The sequence below is a fragment of the Larus michahellis genome, chromosome 2, assembly GCF_964199755.1.
Source record: "Larus michahellis chromosome 2, bLarMic1.1, whole genome shotgun sequence".
In the NCBI taxonomy this organism is placed as follows: domain Eukaryota; kingdom Metazoa; phylum Chordata; class Aves; order Charadriiformes; family Laridae; genus Larus; species Larus michahellis.
In genome coordinates this window covers 102690818-102710287 of record NC_133897.1, presented here as the reverse complement: position 1 = coordinate 102710287, position 19470 = coordinate 102690818, and the positions used below count along the sequence as shown (strand labels likewise).

At 39.5% G+C, this 19470-nt stretch overlaps 1 protein-coding gene across 2 annotated transcripts; it reads left to right on the top strand.

Moving 5' to 3' along the window:
• Window positions 1-1746: 1746 nt before the first annotated feature.
• On the top strand, window positions 1747-18913 carry SLC39A6 (solute carrier family 39 member 6). 2 transcript variants are annotated; one of them, XM_074576428.1, is made up of 10 exons: window positions 1747-1856; window positions 2884-3608; window positions 4891-5071; window positions 5361-5530; window positions 6809-7021; window positions 8667-8736; window positions 10049-10426; window positions 15518-15598; window positions 17617-17807; window positions 18376-18913. In XM_074576428.1, the coding sequence occupies exons 2-10, from the start codon at window positions 2892-2894 to the stop codon at window positions 18526-18528; spliced, it is 2154 nt and encodes a 717-aa protein (XP_074432529.1). In that variant the 5' UTR covers window positions 1747-1856; window positions 2884-2891; the 3' UTR covers window positions 18529-18913. The 2 variants fall into 2 exon arrangements, with proteins under 2 accessions (XP_074432529.1, XP_074432530.1); XM_074576429.1 differs by having other exon boundaries at window positions 1770-1941.
• The last annotated feature ends 557 nt before the right edge of the window (window positions 18914-19470 follow it).

Below are 19470 nucleotides of genomic sequence, written 5' to 3'. Positions count from 1 at the left end.
GCTCCATCATTTAGCAGCTGTAACTTGAAAAGATTTAAAAAAAAAATAAAGTGTTTACAACAATCAAATGCCTAACATTAGCATCTTAGGCATAAATGTTGTGTTGCTGAAATATTACAAAGGCATCTGGTAAACAGTATTCACACAAAATGAATTAGCATTAAAGAAAAAAACCCACCACCCACTCACACAATTTATAGCCTCCCTCTCTTCCTCCAGGAAAAAAAAAAAAAAGAGTAAGGCTGAGGGACACAGTATTTTTTCAATATTTCAAAAGCTATTATATCAAATAAATCCATAATTTTGTGACGTGTTGCTCTCTGTTTATGGAGTTGTTCAGAACACACACTTCCTTTCTATCCTCCAGTCAGCTGAACTCACGAACAGGTTTAAATCAGTCAGCTAGTTGGCGGTATTAAGCATAAAGAATAGATCTCTCACCTCCTGACTGGCAAGCAAGGTGGTACTGTCAAGAGCAGCAGACAGCAGGAGAAAGATGGCTGAGAATGTTCTGGGTGTTAAGTTTAAGTTGTTGGCATAACATTCAGGAGCCATGAGTAAAGCCAGACCCTAGGGCAGGATGCAGCGCTGCCCTCACACTCCAGCAAGCTGAAAAACCCTGGCAAACGATCACACAAGAGAGAGCCATTCCAAAGCCAGCTGGGACGGGCAAGCAGAACTGCACCCACTGTACTAGCAGTATTAATCGACATGATGGTAGAAAGTAAAACTCTGGAATTGGTGAAGGAAGAAAGAGGAAACACAAGAGAGCCTATGTGTGGGACACATAGCAGTCACGGGGTCATGGCCAGTTCAGAAAAGTGGCACAGCAAAGCAACACTTGAAGAATACAGAACGGCTAGTCAGAAGAAGGTAACAAGTTTTCAGCAAGTTTCAAGCCTTTCTCCAAGGTCTCAGTCCTTTCTTATTGTCTCTTTGTTCACTCATGCATGAAGTGCAGTTTTCTTCTGCCAGATCCTTAATTACAATGACAGGTTCACCCAAACAGCGCTCACTGCAATACCCTAGCAGAGGTCATCAAAAAATGACATCGCTTTCCATTTACCTGCACCTCTTATTTACAACTGGTCAGTTCACTTGCTGTCCTTGCATGCCCACACCCCACCTGCGCACTCTTTTCAAGACTGGCAGTCCTCATGCCACCTCCTTTCCAAGGCTCTAAGGGATGCCTAGAGTGTGTTCACCTCAACCACAGCTCCAAACCCAGCACGGCCTGTGTTTTGAGAAAGTATTGCTCTGACTCTCATCTACTTAAAATCAGTAACTCTCTCGGGAGCATTTAACACCTCCCACTGAAATGCCACCTTCCGAAGGACGTTAAAGCCAAATCTCAGTGTTTTCGGAAACAAGGACCCGCTCGGGATGCAGCTCTCTTCCCGGGCCACCTCCTCCCTGTCGCTGACTCTCACCCGCTTTGCCCTTCCCCGGCTGACACGGTTCCTCCTGGGCCCCTCCGGGCAAAGGCCAATCCCCGCCTGGGGCGGGCTGGGCTGGGCGGCCCCTACAGACCCCCGGAGCAGCGCCCACCGCCCCCTCCCGCGGGGCACCGGCGCTGCGAGGGGCGGCGGCAGACGGAGAGGGGAGCGGCGGGGCCTTCCCGCCGCGCCGCCTCCACAGGCGCCTGGGCCGCCGTCGAAGCCGCCACGCGCGCCGCCGTCCCCACGTGACACCCGCGCCGCCTCCCCGTTGGTCGCCGGAGAGACGCGTGGCGGCCATCGTACCCGGAAGAGGAAAGGGAAGGGGGCGGGGAGCCGTTAGACCGCGTGGGCGGCGGGAGAAGGAGAAGTGGAAGTGTCCGGCCAGTGGCGGCAGGGCCCGTCCCAGCGGCGGGCCAGGTAATCTCCTCCCGCCGCGGCGGGCGTGTGCGCCTCGCGGGTGGGCTGGGGCCGCTGGAGCCGCCGCCGAGTGAGGCGGGGCCTGGTAAGGGCTGGGGCCGCCCCTCCCTCCTGGTGCTGGCTGGTGGCCGGGCCCGGCGGCAGCCTCGGCGCTGTGGGGAGCGCGGGTCTTTGGGGAGGCCGCCTCCCGCCGATGGGGTTTGCGACGGGGGCGCCATCACTCGTGCCGCCGTGGGTGCCGGGGAGGTGCCGGGGTTTTAAGGCTGGCTTTAATCTTTTCGGAAACTATGGCGTTCTCTGCGATCTGTTCTCTGTGCCTCCCTGGAAAAAGGGCTGAGGCAGCCCTCTGGCAGAGTCCTGCATGCAGCCGAAGTATTGGTTAATTCATAGCCCTGCTAGAGTGCTTATGGAATAAAATGCAAAAACTTCACGCTTGTGAGCACTTGGCCCGCACCAGTGGTCTGCCTACCTCGTTAAAACACAGACGGAACCTAACAGCATAAAAAACATTTTTTGTGGAGCTGCACAAAGAGCTCTGGAAAATCCAGTGATGGAAGACTTGGAACTTTGATTTTTCAAGGGGAACACGTAATTTATAGTACTTACTGCTTGCTAAGAGTGAAATTATAAGGCTTCTTTTAAACACAAGAAAAGCATAACCTAGAACTCAGTTTTTGCACCCTTGAGGATGCTCTCATTGTTTAGATTGTGTTAGAAAACTGATTCAGGCCAAGCTAAACAAAGGTAAGCTTACCCCTTTACACCTGGAGGGGTGTTTACAGGCAGTGACCTCACTGTGGTATGCAGCTTCATCTCCTGGTGCATCTAGGAAAAATGCTGAATGTGTAAAGAAGCTTAAATGGCTCTTCTCTTACTGCATTGATACTTTGAGCAGGGATTTTTTTGGTCGTTGGTTTTCTTTTTTGTTTAAGCTAATTATGAATATTTACTATAGAGGAAAGGTGATGAGTTTTATGCAAACTTAAGTGTCCTTTTTTTTTTTCCCTACATCTTCTTGCTGCTAAAGAAGCCACAATGGAGAGTACAGTATCGGTCACTTTCCTTGTATCATTTTCCATACTACTGTGTGAAAGTTACCATCATGGAGTGGAGACGGCTACTGTTGCACATACGTTAGAGAGAACTTTTCCAAAAAAGGCAGCTGGCATTAATACTGACTTGGCAGGATTAATACAGAAGTTACACCTTCAAGAACTTTTTCATCGTTATGGAGAAAATAACTCTCTGTCGATGGAAGGATTTAGAAAACTGCTCCAGAACATAGGTATAGATAAAATGAAACGGATTAAAATAGACCATGATCATGACCATGATCATCACCATCATAATCATGTTTCGTTGAGTAAAAACTCTGAGAAGACTGTTTGTCCAAACCATGAATCTGACACTAACAAAGACCACAGGAACAGTCACTCAAAGGAACCTCATAAAGTAGAAAATGTAGAACGTCAGCAGAACTTTGTACGCAGCAAGAACGCTGTTAATGAAATAACGACATCTATCATCACCGCCCCTGCAGGTGGCCGCTCTGAATTACAGAATACGCAACCTGGAGAAGTCAAGCCGGTTGGTCGTTTAGGTCTGACCAGCTCTAATGCTGCTAATGTCACAGGTGGCAGCAATGCAAGCTGGCTTGCTAATAGCAAAGCAAATGAATCTCATACTTCTCCAAAGGAATCAGAAAGAGGAAGTTACCTGTATTCTAAACTGAAACACCAAAATACCCAAGAGGTGAGACTGATTCTGTTGTATTCTTGGGAGTCAGGATCCACTGGGAATGTTGTTATGGCTTATTTGTCAGATGCTTATCATATAAGTTGGTACAAGCTTTGTGGTATAACGGTACTCACAGCAAAACACACACAAACAACTTTCTTTGAAACGTAACATTTTGAAGGAATGTTGTGTTATGTTCACAAGTTCCAGAGAAAATATATATACAATCTAGTTTTAATTTTTCCTAAAAAGAAATATGTACTTTCATTAAATATAAACATACACTTGGGTTTATATAGATATTATTTATATATTGTTTTTAAATATTACTAAAAACGAAAACCACTTCAAATTAAAAACTTGCTGTTCTGCCTTAAAGCCAGAATCTGTCTTGTCTTCGTAATAATGTGGTGAAAGTGAGGGGAAAAAAAAATCTAGTTAAAATACCATCATTCTTATCAAAGCTGCCTCACAAGTGTTAGGTAATTCCGTGGCAGATAGTGTAGAACTACAGGGAAATACCTGGCTCCTTCTTCTTCAACCCTCTCCCTCCCCATCTTCTTTAAGATTGTATGTAAAGACCAACTGTAAAAAAGATTGATGCAAAATGTTATTTGTTACTTTAAACTAGTAAAAAATAGTGCTGATGAAGTCTATAGTTGTGTTGTAGACAGTTTTCTTACCCAGTCAGATCCTTCTCCATTAAAAGCTTTAAAACGCAAGTGTCCCTCTGGGGTCTTAACGTATGTAGCCATGCCAGGTAATTCAGAGTGGGTGCTGGGTAGTGTGTGAACATTGGTGCTGAATTTACAAGTTGTTACTGTGTTCTGCACAGTCAAAGCAGAAGTAGTACTGGTATTTAAACCCAGCAAGTCTGTATGTTGTACAGTGGGGAACTCTTTACTGGAGGAAGGGCATGCACAACACGTTCTGTACAAGACTTCCCATAGTAATCACTTCTATAAAAAGGTATTCAACTTTGCTACTACTTCCTTATATGGCCTTTAAAACTGAGTGCCTCTAAAACTTTGCACAGCAAAGCATCTGACCCCCTTGTGCTCAGAATGAGTGATAATTATGCATCATTCTGCCAGGACTCCCAAACTAGCTTTCTGGGCCAGAAGCACGATGGAGGTACAGTTCTTAATTGTTTTACTGACAGTTTTTGATTACCATTGATATACCTGTTTTCATGTGGCGCCACTGCAATTCAATTAAAATGGGATGTGCAGGCCTCTTGAGATATATCATGCTATTTTGGTTCTGGTTAATCTTTAACACGTGTGTCTTTCCACAGTGCTCCAGTGCGTCAAAACTGATGCAGTCGCATGGGATAAGCACTCAGGTATTGTTGACTGCTACAGAATTTAGTTACCTCTGTCCAGCTCTTATTAATCAGATCGATGGCAAATACTGCATAGTCCATGCAACTAGTGAAAAAGCTGAAACTCCTCCAAAAGGTTACTCTCTGCAAATAGGTAGGTTGGTTTTCTAACATGGAATAAAAGCTTACTGGAACCTGAGTTATGTTGGTTGCAAATTTGAGAAACATGTTAACATATTTCAAATTGAAAGAAGTTTATAATAGTCTTTTGGCACTTGACCACATCTAGAGAGAAATCTTTGTGGCATACTAATTGTTAACATCCAATTAATTTAATGATCAGGAGCGTTTGATAACAGGAATGTTAAGCAAACAAAATCTCATAGAGCTGTTATTTATTCTTGTTACTTTTTTCTTTTTTGTTTTTTTTTTTTTTCCCCCAGCTTGGATTGGTGGCTTTATATCCATCTCCGTCATTAGTTTTCTTTCCTTATTGGGTGTTATATTGGTACCACTGATGAATCGCGTATTTTTCAAATTTCTTCTAAGTTTCCTTGTGGCATTGGCTGTGGGGACTTTGAGTGGAGATGCTTTCTTACATCTCCTTCCACATGTAAGTATTAATTACTGTTTTATTCATTATCTCAAAGCAGAGAATTTGACATCTGTCTGTACTTCTTAGTGATAATTTTAATCCCTATTAATTAATATCTATTTGGTGAGTCATTTTTCAACCCTGTAAGGTAGATCATTTGATGGAAAGGTTTCCCATTTGGAACTGCTTGTATTATTCATTTTACAGTCCTTACAGTGTAAGAACTTGACACCATTATCGCTCAATCTATTTCTTGTTCTTAGTCATATATGCTGCTAAATCACTCATTGTTCCTTGCATGCAATAATTTTTTATAAATGTTTCTAGTCACTTATTGCAATGTTGCCTCTTTATTTTCTTTTTCCACTTCAATGAACTTTATAGATAGCAGAAATTGTACACTTTAAATGTGGAATAGATATTCCACTATTTTCTGTTATCGGCCACTTATGTTGATTGCTTATCCATTGTAATTTCTTGATCAGAATCAAGCATTTCTGAAGTCCTGTGAAAACATTACTTGATAGACTTTGGGGTTACATATTGCTATTATGTAACATGGACAATGAAACTGGACTATGATTACTAAATTTCTATCTTTCCTGAAGCTCTTAAACAGACATTCCCACTGCCCTGCTCCCCACACCCCCCTGCAAAGGTAACTTGTTCCAGCTTTCAGATAAGATGGATAAAAAGGACTGCAGATTCTGTGGTGGTTTCTGAGCCCTGCCTGTAATTTATCAGGTTCTTCTCTTTCCTTTCAGTTAATTTTGTATTTGCTATGTGAGGGTTATGTAAATGTAAATGTGAGAGTGAGGTGTCCCAGAAGCTTTTTTGATTCTGAACGCATCAGTAGCCAGTGAGGAGGGGAAGAATGTCAGACTTCCTTTAAAAAAGGAAATTACTGCTACGTTCCTTGTAGAAAAAGGTATTTGAAGTCTCTGAGCTGTCTTAGATGGGAAAGTAATCAATGTGCTGGCTGTGGCTACTGCTTACAATGTAGTTTCCTTGATGGTGTTAGGAGTTTTTGTGGGGGCAGTTGTACATCTTGTATTAAGCAGTATGCACGTAGCTGCAGTGGGAGGATGAATACCAGGTCTACTCTCAGTCCTTACAATGTTTCTTCCTGTCAGCAGATTTCTTCGTAATTTTTTGAGTTTGTATCCAGAGCATTTACCCTATGAAAATTGCTAAGTCTGGACTCCAGGCTTAGAATGTGAAGAATACGTTCTAAGTTTCTTACGTTGTCAGTTCTTTTGAATATAATGACTTTCCCCATTTGTTTCTCCCTCTCAGTCTCATGGAAACCATCACCATCACCACGAAAAACCTCTGCTTGAACAAAACAAAGGCTCTATGTACACACATCTTGTTTTTCAAAGTACAGAGGAGAGTGCTTACCTCGATTCTACATGGAAGGGACTTACAGCACTTGGAGGCTTGTATTTTATGTTTCTAGTGGAGCATTTGATCACTTTAATAAAGCAGTTTAAAGACAAGAAGAAAAAGGTAGAGAAACTATTATTTTGAAGCTATATGGTATTGCATGATCATTTCTGAATACACTTTTGTGATACTCAGAAAAGTTTTTTTTTTTTATATCTGTCTGGATTTAATAGTGATTTCTGAGTTCATTACTGTTATAATTTCACTTATATTAGTGACACGTATACTTTTAAACTACGTGATAACTTTTTTTCTGTGATCCTGTTATGGAGGAGCTCTGAGCTATTACCTTAACCAGACATGTAGTATAGGCTTGACACCACAGTCAATTGTTTAATAAGTAAACATCCAATTGCACCCTTTGTTTTAACAGTAATTTAAGAAGTTACTGTTCATTATTGACTTCCTGACATCTCAAGGCAATTATGTAACTGACTATCTGAACTGGTTTTATTATTATTTTAATTCTTGTACTGGATGAAATAAGCTAGCCTCATACAGTTATTGTACCCCTGTTGAGGGGGCACTTGCACAAAATGGGTAAGAGTGGAAATAAGTGCTTGCATAAATAAGCATCCAGCTACACTGTAGAAAGTGACTTCGTTAGATAGCGCTCCATTTGGAAATACAGTCTGCCAAGCCCCTCTCTTCTTTCCCTTCTCTGCCCCTAAAAAGAAGAGCAATACAGCTTTCAGATTACTGTGCTGTTTTTTATGTGGAAGGTAAATAGTAACTGAATTTGGCAGGTTGTAAATGTTGGTAACTTGCCAATTATCAGTAACTGAGTTCTTTAAAGACTTCTGTAGCCAGGAATAAACATTGATGTAGAAGTTGACTCAGTAAAAAAATATGGTAAAAGCTGGCGATATCTTAAGCTTTGCTTGAAGAAAGTTAGTAAACTACTAATTACTTAGCTTAAAAATAGTTAATTTCTAGGCAACCACAATGACTGACAATCTCTGTTTAGTTTTATGATTAAATTGGTCATTAAGGCAGCGGTCTCAGAGCAGATGCCATCTAAGCTTTTTGACTTTGGTCACAGGAGGTTGTGTTGGTGGGGTTTATACTGAAGCTATGCTAACTGTGAGCAACAGGATCGCTTTCCGTATCTCTAGTCTAGTTAAATTTATTGGCCAGGAGAGGACATGAAGAGTTCTAAGCAAAGCACGTTTCTTCTGTGTCCTTATCTCAGCCACTGGGAATAAATTTCCTGTTAGACTAATTATGCTCTTCTAGATACTGAGTCACTGATTGTAAATTGTTGTGATACAGACATTAATTAGTGAGCAACGACTGGAGATTTTACTTGGTTTTCCTTCAGTACCCTAGAAAAAAAAATAATCAGATCATACTGACACATTAAAATGGAAAAGAATTAGTGGAATAACTTCTACTCAGTATTTGATGCACCTTGCTTCTCAGAGGAAACCCCTCTGCTAATTCCTCATGCAAAAATGTGGGGTATTTATGTGTAGGGGTTTGTTTTCTTTTGGGGTTTTCTTCCTCCTATGAAGCGTGAGGGATCTTTGTTGTCATGTTGTATTTAGCTAAGTTTCTAATATTCCTCTTCTGCGCTCTTTGTATGGCTTCCATGTTGTTACCCTCTTTCTGTGCAGGCTAGATAAATGTTGTTAATATAACGTTGCTCATGTATATGCTGAAAAGTAAGTAAAATATTCATAACTACAGTATTTTCTTTTGAAATAAGAAAAAAAATGAAGATGATGGAGAAAGTAAGAAGTTTTCAGCAAATGAAGAAAAGTTAGACGCAGATGATCGTAAGTCTCAGTAATGTTGCACAGCTGTTACTTTGTGGTAACACAGTTTAAAAAAAAAAAAACCCATCTGAGTGATGGCAGCTCATAGATCTCCTTCTTACTGTAGGTTGGATCACTACCTACTTGAATTCTTTTTGAAACAAAACCTGTCTGTGCATTGATGCATAGAGGACTATCTCTATTTGCTGCTTTCCTTTAAAAAGAATCGATAGGATGGAAGTAGTGAGTTCAGTTTTGAAACCTTAAGCCTTTTAGTTCTGGACTTAGCAGGAGTTGAAGTCATTCTGTGAAGCGCTTCTGACTGTGCCTGTTGCAAATACAGCTGTACCTACTGGCTCTTCTGCTGGCACTTCTCTTTAGAATGTTAGATGTTATACGAGTGATTCATTATTTAGATTTCTGTGTATTTTAAGTCTGAATTTTGTTAGTTTGAGTATTTATTTATTTATAAGGCTGATAATCTAAAATTCTAGAGGTTAGTTGAGGTATTTGGACTGTAAATGATCATGTGGTCATTACTGTAAGCCAAAACACACCTCTCTAGATACTTATTAGCTCTTGTAGCTAAAAAGCATTCAGTTTTTCAGAATAATTTTATAACTCATGAAAGAGTTGTCAGTAATGCAGAAAAAAGAAGTATATTTGTTCATTTAATTGCAGGGGAAGAATTTATCAAGTTTTAGGACTTAAAATAACTAACCTTAGTATGTGACTAATGTTTATATGAGGACGTTTCATGGTCTGTGATGACTTTAATTTTGTGTGTTTATCTTTCAGTTCAAACTTAAGCTCCTGTATTTATATGAAATACAGGAGTTTCCAAAACTATCTGTAAAGTAATCCTCTTCTGCATTCTTAATCTTCAGCCCTAAGATGGCTAAATGGCATATGCTTTCCAGACACTTTGTCTTTCTGAAGCAATTGAACTAACAGCATTTGTGCTGTGAAATTGGGACATAGAGCCTTACGATGTTGTGTTTAAATTGTACTGGTCTTAGTTTAAAAGCTTTTTTACCTTTTAGGAGGCATTTGTGCCCATAACTTGGGGGCTGCTTCAGTTGTAAGGGACAGAAACTAAAAGCTTTTAGTATTTTGAAATATTGGGAATTACCTCAGAATCTGATTAAAGAAAAAAGTTGTGGAAACCCCTGGGAAAAAAAACTTCTGGTATAAGATGCTGGGGTATCAGTCTCAGCTTCTAGACTTACTTGTTTCTTCTTTACTGCATCACTTGTTCAACTTATTAATTCTGTTTTTGCTTCCTAGGTGATTTTAAAAATATATAATATTATACTCTGGGTTTTTGTAACAGGTCCTGAGGGCTATCTAGGGACAGACTCGCAAGATCCATCGCCCTTCATTTCTCAGCAGCCAACTGTACAAGAAGAAGAAGAAGTGATGATAGCTCATTCTCATCAAGAAGAGGTCGACAATGAATATGTATCCAGGGGCTGTAGAAACAAATGTCATTCTCACTTACACGATACTCTAGGGCAGACAGATCATCTTAGTCATCATCATCATGACTACCATCATATTCTGCATCACCACCATCATCAGAACCATCATCCCCACAGTCACAGTCAGCGCTACTCGCGTGAAGAACTGAAGGATGCAGGGATAGCAACTCTGGCATGGATGGTGATTATGGGAGATGGACTGCACAATTTTAGTGACGGCCTAGCAATCGGTAAGTGTTAGCTTGGACGCGGCAGCTTTGTTATATGTGAGGACAGCGAAGTCTTTTTGCTGTCGCTTCTCTCTTTATCTCTTATCTCACTTATCTCTTCGTTAGGAATGTAACTAATTAGTGGTGGATCATTGAAGCCTAAACTTTTATCTGATAGCAGCTCTAAATGAATGAGAAAAGTCTCCAGTTTAACAACCTGAAGATTAGTGACAAATGAACCAGAAATTATGTACTTGGAGCTATGTTTCTTTAGGAAATCTATAAACTTTGATTATTTTTCTACTTTCAACGATGTTAAAGCTAACATTTTTCAAAACTAAAGCTAGGCTTATAAAACAATATTTAGGGCTTTGATCTGACTTCGTATTTCAATGCCTGCAAGTGGTCTTTTTTTTTTTTTTTTTTATTTTTCAAGATAAGCCTGTCATTTTGGTCACATACAAAATAACTGTGCGTTTTCCACTCCAGTCAGGCCATTGGTATCATTGGCTTCTTTATTTCTTTTTCTTTCTGCCTTTGCTTGTTAATGCAGCAAGGTCAGGTTATACACTTTGCACATCCGGCTTTGCGTATACTGGGCCCTGGGCTACACATCATGTATAAGTTTCCTCAGAGCATTGGTGAGTAGGAAGATGGCACCCTGGTTTCAGTCTGCTTTAGCCTGAAGATTATACAAATGGATTGGCCAATATATACATGTGGGGTTTTTTTTTTTTTGTGCTGTGGGAGGTAGGCATGCATTCATTTTTACTGTAAAATGAATTTGGTACAAGACGTTGTGTTCCCTAAGGTGCTTTTATGCTTTTGCGTAGCAGTCACGTCACATCCAGATTCTCAGATCTTACCGTCCACTAAAGATCAGCATTCCAGTTCTTCCTAGTGCTTGCACTAACCTTCCAGAGAAGGTCTGTGCTGCTTTTTGTATCCTAGGAATGTGCAAATAGGGCATTAATTAATAGGACATAAGTTAGCTATTAACTCTCAGAAATATGAGTCACAGAGAAGATACCAATAAAGTCACTATATGTTGCCTTTATTCAGATTTTTGGATTAAGAGTGTCTACATCAATTAAAGGAGTGTAGCATAAGTAGATTCCTTCAGATACTCGGTGTGCTGTACTCAATCTCAAAACAGGCTCAGTGACTCTTCTTGGAAAAGTATTTAAAAAAACTTAGTTTCTTAAACACCAATCATACTCTACTCAAAATCTTATTCTTAAAATTGAGTATAATAGTCCATTTTTTTTTGTGGTGTAGTTGTTTGTTTTGTTTTGTTTTTTAATTTAAACCAGTATAAACAGTTATTTTACATGTAATCAGAACACTTAGCTTTTTGTTCCTTTTTTGTTCGTGTCCCTGTTTGTTACATGTTGCAGTTGTTCAGTCTTTTTGGACAATGCTTCAGTGAAAATATTTCTTTATCACAAAGATAACAGATTGAATATTATGTTTTGGACTTCTGGCTTGGAGGTCAGGTTTGGGAACTCCCCTCTTTTTTTTTCTAGAAGAGCTAGACTATGGGTGTCTTAAATTTAAAAGGTTAAAGTAAGTTACAGAAAGCGAAGTCAAATCAGTAATCCTCAGTTTTTGTGCTCGTCCTTTGTAATCTTGACTTTAAGACTAATTTTCACAGGTATTGGATTCATTTCTAGATTGTATAGCATACTGAGGTCAGTTCAGCAGTAAGTCTTTCTGTAAGTCTTATTGTAGAAACAAGTTCATTCTTGTTTGAGGAGAAAACCCAGTAATAACTATTTTTTTTTTTCTCACAGCAGTACTTAGAGTTGTTCAGATTCAGTCAATTCAAAGTATAATGTGAAAAGAGACCTTCTGATTTAATCTCATTTTTGATGAAAGTTGGAGCACAGAATGTAAATTTCCAAGCAGATCAGTAGTGAAAATGTGATAGAAGGAGGAGGATTTGCATACAAATGACATGCAGAATCAATTACCTCTTAGCATTAGGGAGATTTTGGAAGGAGCTATGACTTTATAGTTATGAAGGGAAAAGTATAAGGAAGGCTAATAAAGGCGCATTGAACAAATGAGAGCAATAGCTTTTAGAAGTCCTGCTGTGTAGCTTGTTCAGGCTAATGGAAATGTGTGGTTCCTTCAGTTCTGGATGTGCTCAAAAGTATTATGGAAAAACATCAATTTGATGATGTACTTGTATAGTAATTTACCTGTATTTAAATGAAGTTGTGAATGCTTCTGTGAAAATAGCTTTAGCCAGAGTAACCCTTCACTGAAGTTCATTTCATGTGATCTGTTATTCATAATTTTCCTCAAATCTGTTGTGCTAGTTATGTAGGAATAAGATTTAAAACTGCTTATTTTTTTTTTTATTAAAGCATGGAACAGTTGCAGCTGACTAATTTGTACAAAATGCTCTTTTGTGATTTGAACTTTTCTGTGTAGCTTCAACTAAAGTGCAGAACCCTTATTTTTACGCTTATCTTGTGTATGTATTTTTTCTTTAGCTCTTTTTTTGATAAATGATGTCTTAAAAGTATATTTTAAGATACCATGACACCATTAAATCTTCTTCTTGAGAGGGGATAATACCAGACACATTAATGTAGTCTTCAATTTGTTAATGTTTCAAGACATCTTTTTAGCAGTGAAAAGTAAAAATAGATATTCCTGTTATTTAAGCCTGTACTTTGCTTGCTGTGTATCTGTACGGTATACAGCCATATCAGCCACCCAGGTACTTTGCAAAGCAGTCAGGTTTTATGGTCGCAAAATTAGATCTACCATGTGTGATTAAGCTGAATTCTTGTATTTTTAGTTTTCCTCTAAGTGGTAAGACTGGGAAAACATTTCATAGAGACAGTAATACAGAGGAACTCGTAGATTATTGAGGCATGAGAGAAGGTAATTACCTTCTGCCTTCCTCTACTTATCTGGTCTCCTCAGAAACTGAAGCTCGATTGAATGCTGATGAATTCTCCTGCCTTAGTAGGCAATAACTGTCGCTATCCTGTCTGTCTCAAAATCTGACTTCAAAACTATAAAGCAGTGTTTGGATGTAGGGGAAGCAGACTGATGCCTAGAAAAGATTGATAGTGTTCACTGATAACCTCTTTTGCTACTCAAGTCGCAAATCACTCCTGTGATTTACCTGTTAATTACTGCCTAGGCTCCTTGACTGAATGTTTTGGAGTGCAGTGGAAAACACTCCTGCTGAGGGCTTAAGTCAAAACAGCTTTCGTCTTGTGTGCTGTGCATCTCTGAATTGGACTTCGCAAATAGAATCATAGAAACGAGGACCTCTAGAGGTCATCTAGCTGAACCCTCTGCTTGAAACAGCTCTTGGGAACGCTAGATTGGATCAGTCATGGCTTTGTATGGCCAAGCCTTGGAAATCCCCGCAGGTGGGGAAATTACCCCACATCTGTGTCTGGCCTCTTCTAGTGTTGCACTACTGTCTCTTAATAAGGAAAGTTTTATTTTATGTCCATCCCAAAGCTCCCAAGTTGTGATTTGCAGTCTCTCCCTCTGTTGTGTCATCTGTCACTACTTTGAAGAGTTAGGCTTCTTTGTATTTGTGACTGCACTAAAGGTACTTATAAGCTGCTGTTAGACCACCTCTTAGTCTGGTGGAGAGGGAGGTTAAATATACCTGGCTTCCTCAAGCTTTTGGGCCTTATGCTGTAGACCTCTGTTGGACACTATTCATATCCACCTTGAACTGGGACACCTCGAAGTTGACAGAGAATCCCAGGAACAGTCCCACCAGCGTTGCCAGGGTCATGACCACGTTCTTTAGATTAGCAGCTGCAAGTGGGGACGGAGGGTTCTTTCTGTTGCTGGGCTTCACTATTTTCAAATTTTATCCATCTGGGAGTTCACGTTTCCTGTTAAGTGCTGCTTTGGTCCTGCCTTCCTTTTTAGTTCTGAAGGGGCTTGGGCTCTTTTTTATGTAGAACCTTCCCTGAAGACCCTCTTAATCCCCTGTTCACTATCTCTCATCCAAAGATGCCTGCTGGCTGCTGCTACTTGCATCTTCTTCACGGGGTGCTGCAGCCTGTGCCCCAGAGGTAAGGTTGCTGTTGCTGTCACTTCAGGGAGGAGCATCCGTGGCTTCTTTCAGATGACCTGGACAGCCATGTCCACCCTCAAGAGTTACATCTGGGTAGGGGCTGCTGGAGTAGTGGGGCTGGTGACACCAGCAGAGAGAAGGGCTTGTCTCCTGTGGTCTCATCACCATTGTAGCTTTTCCTCTGTGACCAGTACTCCTGGGTTTCTTGCGTGCCAACTACTATGACATGGCCTCGTGCCTCTTTGGCTGCTTATTGTCAGCATCTTGTTTGCCGGCATGCTCCTGGTAGCAGCTGAAGAAGAAGCTGGATGTGGTTCTGCTGCACCCCTTGGTGAGTCTCTCCATGCAGGTGGGGACCTCCCATACTGTGTATGAGCTGTGGTTCAGCTCCTCAGCCCTGCTGCGCGCTGCTTCTTCCCGAGCTGCTGTCAAATGAGAAAAATAGCAAGCAACAGAAGCAGTGGAGAAAACAAGAAAGACGAGGACTGTTGGAGTAGTTTAAGGGGGTTTTGTGTTGGTTTTTTCTGCTCCGCTTAAAAGTATGATAGTTCTCTTACGTGCAAGCTGTCTAGAACTCAGTCTTTCACTTCTGACTTCACGTGACTAAAGCCTCTCTTACTGTTGAACTGGCTTCCCTTTTTCCAGTGCCTGACTCTCGGAGGCAGTTGAGCTGCCTTCTTCCCTTTGTATCTTAAAAAAAAAAAAAAAAAAGTCTTTTCTGACAGTGTATTTCTACTTATTGCATTTTTTTGGGACGGTTGTGTTGCTGAAAGGGATTGGGCCTAATTCAGAAATAAGATAGTGAAATCTCGTTTGCTTTAATTGGGGGATTCTGTGTTGCTTCTGATTTTGGTACTTATGAATCATAAACAAAAAATGTCCAGTTAAAGTGTAAATGTTTCCAGAAGCATAAGAAAAAATTTGAGTGAAACTAGAGTATGTCCTAATCTGGTACAAGCATGTGCAACAATGCTTCTGCACTTGATGTCTGAATATGCAGTAATGTTGGTTTTGGTTTTTTTTTCTCTTCCCCTGTCTCTTCATAGGAGCAGCCTTCACTGAAGGGTTATCTAGTGGTTTAAGCACTTCCGTGGCTGTATTTTGCCATGAATTACCTCATGAGCTAGGTAAGATCCCAATATTTCCATATGCTGCAGGTACTTACAGGTGCGCTTTGGAGAAATTATAAGTGATTTTATTCAGTGGCACAATAAAACTTGATCAGAAAACTTCATCTGTGCGAGATTGTCTACTCAAGAATACTTTTAACTTATTTAAAGACTGTTTTATTTATTAATTTAATTAATATTCCTTTAAAAAAATCCAAACATTTCAGATACTTTGTTTAAAACTTAGTGCTCTTGCAGTTACTTACAACTTGTTCTGTATAGTTCGGTTGTAGTTTTTATTCTCCTTAGGAATATAAATTGTGAATTGCAGGAGGGTGCGTGTTGGAATTTGCTCCTCTCACATCGCTGTTTAATTTTATTCTTGTGTTAGTGCTGTTAAAAGGAAGGTCACGATTAGTTGAACTCTTTTCCGCGTAACATTTGCTGCATTTTCATTAAGTCTTGCAAAGAACTGCTGTAGCTCTAAATTTAAACTTGGAACTGCTTAGAAAGCTTTCCTAGAAATAGTTTGTCTTCCAAACTCAAGGGATTTAAGTTCATGGCAATAATTTCTCATGGGAATGCACATCTTACATCGTAGTATTTTGCCCTTTTCCAGGGCAGCTTGTGAGAACAGGACGTAGCTGCTTAGTTTAACGTGGAATGGAGCTGATCTTTCCAATTGTCGCATCATTTTGAATGTGCAACTGGTATTTCTTTTTTTTGTAGCTGTCGTGACCACAGTCATACCTGGCATATAGAATAAGGAAAGAACAGTTTGCTTGCACTTTTTAAGGTTTAATTCCCTAGAAAGTAGAATGTTCAATTTCATTAAATGGAGCTTGTAAACCAGTATGTGTATGCATCAAACCATTTATTAAACAGTTTGATATATTTGTCTGTCCGTACAAATAATGTTATACGGAAATACATTACTCTGGAGAAAAGCTACCTGGTTTTATGACATGGGAGGGAACTGAGTCTTGTTCACCTTAATATTAATTCCACGGAAACCGTTGAACTTTCGTTAATTACATGTACTAAATGTTGTTAGTACAAATATACTAAATTCATGTTATGAATCTGATAATTTTAGACTCAAATATTCCATTGGTTTTGGAAGCAAGAATAACCTCTTAAGATTTAAATCATGCTTTTTTAATCAGCACAGAAAACTTGATAGAAATGCTTTCTTTAACAGAGGACATGAAGTGGCATAGAAATACTGAAATAAATGGGAGTAGCTGGAGTTATCTGGGAATAAAATTGGATCATTCTGTTGTTAATGCTCAACAATGTTTGTAACATGCCAGTTCATCTTAATTGCGGTATCTTGTGGGAAAAGCTGTTGTAACAAATTATTCCACTCAGCTTTGAAGATTGCTTTTGTTTACTTTAATTGGAGATAACCTACATTTTTATGTAGAATCCATTTTATTTCCAAATAATAAGCTTATATTATTTTACTCTGGTTTAGATCTAGTTTATCTAAACAACAAAAAATCTATTCTGAATGATGGAAAACCTGTTTCTGTGTGATAGTCTATCATTCCTTCAAGTGACAATAAGATGTTAAGGATCATTTACAGAAATTAATAAAGAAATCATTTCTAAATTTATGAAACAGCTAAAGTACAAAGAGCAGTTACAGGATAATAAATGGACTCATCGCCATTGCTTTATGCAATTAAGTGGGAATATTTTACTTGAGAAACTTGTTTAGAATGCTCATGCATGTTGGGTACTGCAGGATTTTACCATGTTGGCTTAAATGCAAACTACACTAAAAGCTGCTTCTTCCAAAAGTCCTAAGACTTTAAGCATAGAAACTTGCAATGTTTGCTGATGTGTTGTTCTTCATGTGCACTTTTTAATTTTTCTGCTCCCTGGTGATTTCTGATTTTATAAAGGAAAAAAATAAGGCAGACGACAGCATAAAAATAGCTCAGTAATCCTGTAAGTAAGAGGAGAACTCATGAATACTGCAATAGTTACCTGAGGATGAAAACTTTGTTTTGTTTTCTTCCCTGTTGTAGGAGATTTCGCTGTACTTCTAAAAGCCGGTATGACTGTCAAGCAAGCTGTGCTTTACAATGCTCTGTCCGCTATGCTGGCCTACCTTGGAATGGCGACCGGGATTCTTATCGGTCATTATGCAGACAATGTTTCCATGTGGATATTTGCACTTACTGCTGGCTTGTTCATGTACGTGGCGCTTGTGGATATGGTAAGTGGCTAGACCTACTTGAATTTATTTAACATAGTTTAACAATTAATGCTAATTTTATGTTGATCTCAAAATAAATTCTTCCATCTTTTCTGCCTCAGTTAACTTTTTCTGTGCTTGAAGGGGCTGATGAGTACGCGGTGGAAGATGGCTTTTATTTCGATTCGTGTAGGAACAGAGATTGTTTCTCCCTTAGTTGTTAAACAGAGGCAGAAGACTTTGTACAGAAGTACAAAGCAGTGAAAGCTTAACCATCTTAAGAATAAAATTCCTGGTGTGGTTTGATTAAACCAGTTGGTAAATAAGACAGCAGTTTACTCAGGATATGATTAAGACATCAGCATAATTATCATGAAAACAGTAATTAGAACATTACAGATTCCCTCTGTTTCTAAATATGGAAGTAGGCTCTGATAATGTTGTTCATGTTGAGTGATACCTAATTAGTGCAGTCACCAGGAAAGAGCAGAGGAGTAGGACTCTGCTACTTCATGCCTCCTGGTTGAAGGACTTGGTTTTGAAGTAACTGTTTATTTTGAAGGCATTTAATGCTTTCTTGTTTGTTTAGGTGCCTGAAATGCTCCACAATGATGCCAGTGATCATGGATGTAGCCGCTGGGGATACTTCCTGTTACAGAACGCTGGGATTCTGTTGGGTTTTGGGATAATGCTGCTTATCTCTGTATTTGAACATAAGATTGTATTCAGCATAAACCTGTAATCCTGGTTGCCAGAAAGACAGCTTGGTGTTAAATTATAAGTGGTAGGTTTTTTTCTATTCAATTCCCTAGTGGAGAGGTACGTTTGATATAGACTAGATATTTTTATTGGTGTGCTTTGTTGTGTCCCTCCATCCCTTCTTCCCAGTAGAACTGGACACTGTAAGGTTTTTTTGCATTTAGGATTTAGCATTGCGTATGGTACTGTGGAAAGTTGTACTTAGTTAAACATGGTGAAAGTGCCAAATCTATTAAAGGAGTATTGTCTGGGGGGTTGGGGGTTTTTTGTAGTAAATTTATGTACTGTATGTAATTATATGTAACTCTTTTTTACTTCAGTGGTTTTGTTGGTTTAAAGAAATAAAACTACAGTGTTGTTTTTTTTTATTTTAGCGCAATTAAAATCAGTGGATACAAAGCACAGTGAGCGGTGTAAAACAAGAAAAAGATGTGTGATGCGTAGCACGTGTTTATATTGGTAGGAACTACTCTTCTGCATCCATCTAGTTTACACGGAGTGGCAGATGAGTCCACTCCATCCATTTTGCGGTGGTTCTTCTCTCAGTAGCTTGTGCTTTCTTTGTGTCTTATTCCAGTTGGTTTCTACTTCAAACAAATTCTTGTGAAATTCTGTTTTAAGTGTTTGCACCAAATGTTTTTACTTGTTTCACCCTTTCTGATGTGAGTTGCTCTTCACCGATTTCTCAAAATCAGCAACAGAAGTACAGCTGTTAGATTGTAAAAGCATAGCTCGAGCTCTAATATACGTAAATTCCATCAAAAAGACTTTTAAAGTAGTCCTATATCCCACTTATGCTGCCTGAAATGGCAAAGGTATATTAAAGGCTGTTTGGTATCAAGGCGAGGCGTGTTACAGGCTGAGACAAACAGTCACTTGCTACAACAATTTCCTTAAGTAAAGTGTTGATTTAATTTGGGAAATG

Bases quoted from the DNA above. Each gene is read 5' to 3' on its own strand.
- SLC39A6 (XM_074576428.1), top strand. From the start codon at position 2,892: ATGGAGAGTACAGTATCGGTCACTTTCCTTGTATCATTTTCCATACTA. The intron at 3,609-4,890 runs GTGAGACTGATT...GTCTTTCCACAG, and splicing joins AACACCAAAATACCCAAGAG to TGCTCCAGTGCGTCAAAACT. The intron at 15,599-17,616 runs GTAAGATCCCAA...TCCCTGTTGTAG, and splicing joins TGAATTACCTCATGAGCTAG to GAGATTTCGCTGTACTTCTA.